Source organism: Myripristis murdjan, chromosome 5, assembly GCF_902150065.1.
Source record: "Myripristis murdjan chromosome 5, fMyrMur1.1, whole genome shotgun sequence".
NCBI lineage: Eukaryota > Metazoa > Chordata > Actinopteri > Holocentriformes > Holocentridae > Myripristis > Myripristis murdjan.
In genome coordinates, this window is record NC_043984.1 from 28,994,959 (window position 1) to 29,004,558 (window position 9,600).

Sequence of the window (9,600 nt, forward strand, 5' to 3'; positions counted from 1 at the left end):
GAAAATATATGGTGAGTGTGCTGTCATCGTAAAGGGAAAGTTAATGCAAGATTATGTTGCATTAACAACATAAATATCTTGCCTGTGGCGTGCCATTAGATCGATCTGAATTGGAAAATTAAGTTGTGAATTTATTGAAATAATGGCCAGAATTTATTTATTATTAAAGTTTTAATTTAGTTTTAATTTGTAAGTTTTAAGTATTAAATGTCTTTAATTAAGCACCCTTTAAAAAAAAAAAAAAAAAAAAAAAAAAAAAGATTTCTTTGAAAATAGCCATGCATAATGTTGCTTGCCTGAGCGACATCTAAATTTTGGAAGAGGCATCACTCTGCTCTGCTTACAGAATTCAGAGAATCATATCAAATATTTAATCCAACAAAGTAAGGTGACTATGGGTAAGCAAAACTCATATCTGTATATTTATCATCATCATCATCTTTATTTATTTATTTATTTATTTATTGTAACCCTGAAGATTAAAAGTACTTCCTCCTTGGACTCAAACCTAATTTCCTCTTGTTAATTTCATCGCATAGCGACTGAGGGTTAATCATAATTAACCCTGCAAACTGCATGTCCAAAAAATAGGTGGTGGATTGGTAAACACCCCGTACATTTGGATTTTCAGATGCTTGGTTTGTAAAAGAACAGTGGTGTCAATTGTATCCACGGTGCTCAGAACAAATAATGTTTTATACTCGACGAGCAGAACTAAAGATGAAACGTTAGTTAGCCTTAAGCAAGTTTTAGTTCGCAGACTACCGGCCAACCAGCAGAAAGAGTCTTTGTGAGACAGGGATGGTGACGTCAAATGAACTCTATAAAGACATAAATTCATAATTTAGCTGGAACAACACAAGAGTGGGAGGATGAGTCTCTGTCCTCCTCCTATCTCTTAACTTGCATAACTAATGAGCCTTAAGCCCTTGATAAATTAACTGGGACTAGTGACTCCTCTCTCATTTGCACATGCTAGCTTGATGTCCACTCTATAGACTAAGCAGACAAAGGGATTATCTTCTATATGTAGATTATTTTTTACCAGTTAATATACATTTAAAATGTTGGAGATGCTTGAATACAGCCATTATCAGGTGAGATGAATCACTATACTACATATTATATTTTCTTCAATTTCATTCTCCATGACAATCTTGGATAGGCATTTGGACTGAAATGGACTGGATATTAATGGATCAATTTTTCATGCAGTTGTACTGGTGTTAATGTTTATGCTGTCATTTGAGAGGAGTAGTGATGTAGTCAAAACTGTTTAATCTGAGTCTACACAAATGTAAACTCAGATTAAACAGTCTGCAACGATTTCAAGGCTGATACTCATGGGATATGAGGCAGTAACATGGAAATATGAATAGAACAGAAATGGATTTGATACCGCTGCATTAGCTTCTGTGTGAATGTAAAGTGACCATTGCTCATTTGACAGAGCCACACTGCTACACAGCGTCCCCTGCGAGTAGAGATTTAATTTCAACTAAACATGACTGGACTGCACCTTTAAGATTGGTCCTTTTCCCCATCATCGTTATATTGAAGGTGAAACAGTGGTGTTTAAACAGATTTATGCAGCTCAAAGGTAATGGGAAAAAACACACATCTACTGAGACAAGTCTGTCATCAGAGTGGGCTGCTGAAAGCTGCTTTTGAAATGTTTTCCAGACTAATGATTATCTGCATAAAACTGAAATTTGTAACATTAGATTCCTACAACGCAGTAGAACAGCTTGATTCCCTTTAGTCATTTTCAGAATAAATTGCCACCAAAATCATTAAAACGTGAATGGACAGTTTCTGTCAATTTACAGATTTTAACTTGTATTGCCAAATTTACAAATGACATTTTTTTTTTGTTGTTGATTCAGTATGTCTAAAAGTTTAACAGAGTCTACAAATTCAAGATTTAAATGCCTCTTTTCTTAAACATTTTTCAATCACTTTTTTCTGTTATGTATTAGCTGGCATTCGATCAGAGGATTAAAACCTTGTTGCCTTAAGGTATTATTAGCATCTGCTGTACAAAAAACACATTGATCATTGGATAAGTGGATAAAATATCACCTATTACAATATAATCAGAATTTATTGGCACTGAAATCACTTTGGTGCATCTTTGCATGCTTTCCTTATCGCCCATACAGGTGCAGTCCCACCTGGAGAACCCCACTAAGTACCACATCCAGCAGGCTCAGCGGCAACAGGTGAGGCAGTACCTGTCCACCACCCTGGGGGGTAAAGCGGGTAGCCAATGCCCCAGCCAGCCCCCGGAGCACGGCATGCCCCCCGGCCCGGGCAGCAGCGCTCCCAACAGCCCCATGGCCCTGCTCACCCTCAGCTCCAACTGTGAGAAAGAGGTGCAGTAGGCCTGTTGAGCACCAAACACTGCGGGGCTTCCCTTAGTAAACCTTGATGAAATAGATTCAAAAACTGGAGGTATGTCAGGCTTGAAACTGAATGCTCCGCATTTTGCGTTCCAGATGGATGATGTCATCGACGATATTATCAGCTTGGAGTCGAGTTACAATGAAGATATTCTTGGACTTATGGACCCGGGACTCCAAATTCCAAACACGGTAATTTGCCGAGACACTCTACTCTAAAAAAGAAAAGAGTTATTGGCTACAAATGTCTTTGCAACTTTAAGAGGGCATGCTGTATGAGAAAGTTTATAAATAATTCTTTTTCAGTACCCATGCATCTGAGTTTCATTCAAACCATTTTCACCACACACTTCTATGACACTCATTAAACGACTTCTCCCCCCTATAGCTGCCTGTGTCTGGTAACCTTCTGGACATGTACGGCAACCAAGGACTCCCACCTCCAGGCCTCGCCATCAGCAACTCCTGTCCTTCAAATCTACCTAACATTAAAAGGGAATACACAGGTAACCTACTGAGAAAAATCTTTTCATGCATACCTATGATGAATAATGTTATACATGTCAGTACCTACTTGTGTGCCATTTTGGTAGGGTTTTCCACACAGGACAAGGCAATCAGTGTTATACGCAAAGCCAATGACACGATAGCATGTGCAAGTTATGTTAACACACATTCCTGTGATTGATGTCTCTTTACCTCCTTTGATTTACACCCCTCACATTTGCTACTCTAATCAGGTTAAAATAAACACTTGGAAATACTGAAAATGTTATTTAACCACGGACTGATGCTGGCACTATGTTGATTATTATCTTAACTTGTGCAATTTTCCTTATAACAAAAAGTGTAACCTGTCGATATTGTGTGTAATTTTGTAATGCACAAGATACTATTAAATGAATTATTTGCCAAATAGTTACCCCAGCTCCTGGCATGATGCACGTACTGGACAAGCCTGGATCCTGTGGTCAGTATGAAAACTACCAAAGGCCAGAAGGCTTTCCAGTAGGTAAGCAAAGCAAACAAAGCAAACAAAGAAATGTATTTTTCTCATACTTTACATCATACATTTTCCATCTAATATTCAAAGTTTGTTTACAGAGTGTTTTGTGTATATATTTTTAAAAAATTGCACACAATATGGAACATGGTAATGATAATAATTGTGAGCTATTTGGAATATCCAACTGCAATACACAGAACTTTTTTTTATTTATTTGCATCATTTTCCTACCCATTTGCACCATTTTTGGTCGATATGCTTACATTAAAAAATATTTGCATGCAAATCTATATATTTTATAGATTTTTTTAAGTGTTGAGCATGATTACCTGTTTAATCAAATTTGTGTTTTTTTTTTTTTTTTTTTTAAACATTGACATCCAAACTCCACTTTGCTTCACAGAGGCTGAAGTTCGAGCCCTTGCTAAAGAGAGGCAGAAAAAGGACAACCACAACCTAAGTGAGTCTTCAGAAATATAATTTGTACATCTTAACCCCCTAGTGGGCGTTTATGTTTACCAAAATAGTTGTATGGTGTTGCCAGAGTTTGCGTAGGTTGACAAGTCATCTTTCCCATATCATTCCAAAATTTCTTGATGGCACTAACGTCAGATGAAAAGACGAACATGCATGTTTTAATTATTGCTGAAACACTGGCAAAGCTTAATTGTCGCTTACAGTAAAATATTTTGAAAGCTTATTCTGTTAAACACATCATTTCACACAAATACTGTGTTTTGTTGCACATGTACAGTATCTTTTTGCTCTTGAATTTTAAACCATGAAGCAACCAATAAGCATGTTCTTCAATGCTTTATTGGTCAAGTATATTCTAATATCACTGCATTTGATCTTTAAGCATGTTGATATTATCAAAGTTAAGCTTATGCTCTTTTCATTTTTTTTTTTTTTTTAAACAATGTAGCTGTGTCTAATTGTGAGATTTTCATTGTGTTCCTGTTGGATTGCCTTTCTGATCACGTGTATGTGCTTCATTATGCAAACTGTTTACACCTGCGCCACGTGCTCGTAACTGCTGGCATCAAGCCGAGCCGGTATTGAACGTGAAGATGGCAGCTCTCTGTCAAAACGTCTGTGCTTTTTAATTACACGTCTGAGCTACAGGGTGCATTGGCGCCCTCCTTCTCCAGTGCTAACACACTGGTGGGCTGGCACCTCATCGGTACATGGTGTGCACTGCTCTTTTCCTTTCTGTGCTTGAATTTTAAACCACCTGAAGCCAGAAATGTGTGCCGTTAAGGGCTGTAAAATTCAAATTCAAATTCTGCCCAATTATTTCTTTTTTTAAAATCACGTTTAACTTTACTTATCTGAAAGTCTGTGGTTTATTATATTGCATATTATAATTATATTGCAATAACCATATTCTCTTTTATATTTGCAATTTTTCAGTTGAACGAAGGCGGCGGTTCAATATCAATGATCGCATCAAAGAACTGGGCACCTTAATTCCTAAGTCAAATGATCCGTAAGTGTGTTGTTTCTTATGCATGAATACATCCATCTATCCATCTGTCTATGCATTTGTCTCTCTATTTATCTAATTACTCATTTAGTCTTTCATTCACTAGTTCATTCATTCAATCATTTATTCATTCACTCTATTTTTAGTATTTTCCTCGCAACGTTTTTCCTAAAATCCCTAAAATTTAATGGTGCATTTGCTCTGAGGGCATTTTAAGAATCCTTTGCTGTCATGGTCAGCTGCTCAGCTGACTCTGACTACAGACTCTTGTCCCCTGTATACCCTAGGGACATGCGCTGGAATAAGGGCACCATTCTGAAAGCCTCAGTGGACTACATCAGGAAGCTGCAGCGGGAGCAGCAGAGAGCCAAGGAGGTGGAGTGCAGACAGAGGAGGCTGGAGCACGCCAACCGCCACCTGATGCTTCGTATACAGGTCGGTCACTCTGAGGCTGCAAGAGAAATCAGGCGCAATGGCGATCCCAACAGCTGACTGTGCACAGTGACATGACAACAGACATGAGAAAGATGACTGGAAATATTATTGTGCTGGCGTAGTTAGATTCAGTGTTTGTACTTACAGTTACAGTAAAAAGTAAGAGAGAATGGTTACCGGTAAAATGCACACTTGTGTAATCAGTAGCCTATAATATTATGTGTCGACAACCTGCAACATGCCCACTTTCCCTCATTCTGCCCTCAACTTCTCTTTACATTCCACTGGATATCTTTGACTAAGTAACAGAATGTGCCTGAACTTGTTCCATTCCACTGTAGGTTAAGTCTATACATGCATGTAGATGGCGCGAGCAGTAGCAGTAGTAAGAGCAGTTTTAGTATTCCCGGCTGAGAAAGAGTGTGCTTCGAGCCCCTGCAGTGAATTCTGGTCTATGTCGTTTTCTAATTTTCTGTTACTCCTAAATGTGTGTTTTGTTATATCTTGGCTTAATTGGTTTATCTTCTATTCTTTTTTTGTTTTCATTTTAATCTCTTATTTTTTACAAAAAACCCTTTTAGGGATGGGTGTTGCAAATTAGCATCTGTTACAAACACTGTGATACTTGCATCGGATAGCTGTTTATTGTATCGGCCCCTATCTAATGAACCAGAAATTAATAAATGATAAATCAATATTGTGGTTACCATTGTCAGAATCAGAATTGATCCCCAAGGGGAAATTTGGTAAATTATTATCATAATTATTATTAGAAGAGAACTTTGTATCTCTGCTTCTCCTGCAATTGATTTCTCCATTTATGATTGTTGAACTCTGGGTGCAGAATGATTCATTGCCTAGCAACAAAACTCAGGAAAAATGCAGGCTACTGAAAAGGCTGGATTTCTACATTTTTGCTTATTCTTCCTTTTCAATCAAACAGCTTTACTTGAAGATATTTTGTACATTGTTTTTGGTTTGTGTTTGTTGGTCCAGGAGCTGGAGATGCAGGCGCGGGCTCATGGTCTTGCAGTGGTGTCGTCCCCGCCTGTGTGCACCTCAGAGTTGATGGCTCGAGCCATCAAACAGGAGCCTGTCCTTGGTGACTGCCCCACAGAGCTCTACCAGCACACCTCGGCTGCTGACATGTCCCCTCCAACCACACTGGACCTCAACAACGGCACCATCACCTTTGATCAGATCCCCTCAGACACCGGCGAGCCTGGACCTTACAGTAACTCCAAGACCTGTAAAATGAAGGAACTGGGAAGGGACAACACCATGTCGCCGATCTCCTCCAATGACCCCCTGCTGTCCTCGGTGTCCCCTCAAGCCTCCAACAACAGCAGCCGCCGCAGCTCCAGCTCTAGCATGGAGGAGCGAGAGCACGGTTGTTAGCATCAGCCAGAGGCCACGTTTACCGTTTCTATCTGTAGCACTCCTATCAATGAGGCAACTGTCATAAAGTGACTTGCAAGCTTGCATTTAAAGGTATCTGCACGACTAAGTGGATATAGGAACATTGGTATAGGAACATTTTTTTTATTATTATTATTGTTTTCTTGGTACCAAGTTTTTTCCCCACTGCTGCCCATTTACTGCTCGATTTTAGCCTCCAGTTATGTTAAGACCTGAGACAGTTTGGTTTTTCGCTGTCCATTATCATACGCAACATTCAGTATTCATCTTCAGAAAAGTCAGAAAAAGTGCAGCATGTCTTCATTCTGCAGTCAGTATATCCAGTCTCTTCATCTTGTTCATCATAACATGGCGAAGTCCTGATTTGGGTAACCTTTAAACAGAGCTGGTCATGTTTGCAAATACAGACCGAACTATCCTAGGCCAAAGGGATATCATACGTGAAATGTGTACAAATTGTTAACTGATATTTACAATGTTATCAGTATGGCATATAGTTAAGTAGTATTTACTTAGAAATATATTTAAATTAAAATCATTTTTTAGCCCCGATCCTTTGTTTGATCTATAAAAAAATAATAATAGCAAATCTCACTACACCCTAAGCAAAGGTTCCAAGCTGAAAAACATAATATAATAAAATAATAGATTGTTGTTTTTCTTATTTATATTTCACAAAGATTTTTTATTCTCTCTGATGAATTTTCTTATTTATTATGGCCCACTATCTATACTATATATTTGAGTTTCTTTTACTTTAAATTAAAATTTTAAAAAAAAATTGCTAACTTTAATTTTGATTTCAGATGTCAGAATTTTAACTTACTACGGTTCCATAGTAGTCTTTACAAGAAAGCAAAACACATAGGCAAATACACAAATAGAAAGAAAGGGTTAATGACCAACCAGGGCTGCACCTGCACTGCAGCATTAAACTCCAAAATGCAACAGGTCTGTTTTAAATCCGCCCGCAAAAGTTTGCTTTCATGAGCCTGAGCCCTCGGCTGAGACTAGTTTTGCTCAGTTTGGGTCCTCAGCTATAAAAGTTAAAGGATCCCTGATATGATACAGTGTTATGGGCCAATTACAATGAGTAAACTAAAATGTAATGAAAAAATCAAATGAATTAGCTTGCTCATACAAACTCACAGCAACCTTTGCACCTGATTCATTTATCCCTGTGTTAGCTGTTCAGCAGTTACTGATTGCACCTTTACATACTGTACAACTCAGAGGTATGTAAACGGTGCAAATACACAGTGGGGGCCCTTCCTTGAAAAAAAAAAAAAAAAAAAAAAGAGCTTGTGACCATGGCCATGTTTGTTTAGAGGCAGTTGGTGTATCAGCAGTTAATGGCTGAACAAACCGGTTGAAACCAAACACTTTTTGCGACACTTTTGTTAAGCAGATATCTCTGGGCAATACTGCAAAAGAAAACACTTGAGATGCTGAGATATTGTATATAGTCTGTTTTTTTTTTCTCAAGAGAAGCCTTTTAGTGTTGTGTTAAAAAAGAAAAAAGAAAAAAAAACTGAGGCAGAGCTACTGATCTGCTTCTTTTGCCAGATGACTTTTTTCACATTGCTTACTGTTGGACTGTTTGTGAGACTGTTGTGAGACTGAACAAGGAATCGAATGATTGTAGCGCTGGTTAATGACATGTATCTGCTCAACTTAATTATATTGTAAAATATTAAAATGTATTATTCTTAAACATGTACATCATACATACATACATACATACAGTATTTCTTTACAGTACCACACACAAGTTCCAAACATTAAAATTTTATTTTTTCATTATCAAGAGTCATTCCAAGGGAGGGAAAAACAGCTTAAATGACATCACCTGCAATTTTTTTTTTTTTTTTTTTTTTACAATTGCCATTTTCATTACTTGCATATATCAATCAACCAGTGAAAACACTATGAAAAACAAAAAACAGAAATACAATCTTTGCCTTAAAGATGTACTAAACACCCGTGCAGGAGCAGTGTAGGATTGCTACAGCAATGATAAAACTTATTTCCCCCCCTACACTGGCCTTTGGCGCAGCCTTTATGATTCATATAAGTGACATGAATCATAAAGTCACATCTCTCCAATAGCACAAATAAGCTATCTCATTGGAGCTGTGACACAAAAGAAACATGTAGGAAAACATTATTATATCACATTGCGATAATGTTAATAATAATAATAATAATAATAATCATAATAATAATACTGCTTTGTCGTTTGTTTTTTGTGTAAGAACAAAGCTTTTTGTTCATAGCTAAAATATTTCATAATGTCAGTCCCTCACTCGTTGCAAGCAGGTGTGACATTCGCTGCAGGCGCTTTCTGTCAGAGAATATTGACACTGCTCAGCCCTGACTTTACTTTACCTCTTTCCCTGACAAGACAACGCTCACAGAATGTGCTCGAGGTAAATTTCCAGCATTCATTGCACTATCATCCATCAGTGAGCAGCTGAAAACTGAACAGGTGCTGAAAGCTAGTGGCCGACAGAGCAGTGAGCTTTGAAAGCCAAAATAGATACTGAAAAGTAAAAAAAATGTATTTGCTAAAGTAAGTGGACATGATTTTATCTCTGTGTCAGCAAAGTTGACCCGACTAAAAAAACTTAATCATTACATTGTCAACATATATTTCTACCCACCCTCGATATTTTATGATCACTTATGTGTTCTGCAGTACTTACTTTGCCTTACTTAAGAATAATTTGCTCTTAGATCACTGAAGACGTGTTGTAAACATTACTCTCCAAATTAGAGACACATTATATTTTTTATATTTTTGTTGGTTATGCAAAAAGTGACTTAATTTGTCCTTTACAAAAAATAGCATA

At 37.5% G+C, this 9,600-nt stretch overlaps 1 protein-coding gene across 4 annotated transcripts; it reads left to right on the plus strand.

Annotated features, from left to right (window-relative positions):
* The first annotated feature begins 1,064 nt into the window (after positions 1–1,064).
* mitfa (melanocyte inducing transcription factor a) lies at positions 1,065–6,727 on the plus strand. Of its 4 annotated transcripts, none has more exons than XM_030051781.1 (9): positions 1,065–1,097; positions 2,163–2,375; positions 2,499–2,594; positions 2,791–2,908; positions 3,322–3,414; positions 3,812–3,868; positions 4,822–4,897; positions 5,182–5,329; positions 6,326–6,727. In XM_030051781.1, exons 1-9 carry the CDS (start codon positions 1,065–1,067, stop codon positions 6,725–6,727), a joined length of 1,236 nt encoding a protein of 411 aa, XP_029907641.1. The 4 variants fall into 4 exon arrangements, with proteins under 4 accessions (XP_029907641.1, XP_029907642.1, XP_029907643.1 ...); XM_030051782.1 differs by having other exon boundaries at positions 3,331–3,414; XM_030051783.1 differs by lacking the exon at positions 3,322–3,414.
* Positions 6,728–9,600: the final 2,873 nt, after the last annotated feature.

Excerpts from the sequence above, each read along its gene's own strand:
- mitfa (XM_030051781.1), top strand. The coding sequence starts at position 1,065 with ATGTTGGAGATGCTTGAATACAGCCATTATCAG. Across the intron at positions 2,376-2,498 it reads GCTCCAACTGTGAGAAAGAG|ATGGATGATGTCATCGACGA; the intron begins GTGCAGTAGGCC and ends TTTGCGTTCCAG. Across the intron at positions 3,415-3,811 it reads GCCAGAAGGCTTTCCAGTAG|AGGCTGAAGTTCGAGCCCTT; the intron begins GTAAGCAAAGCA and ends TTTGCTTCACAG.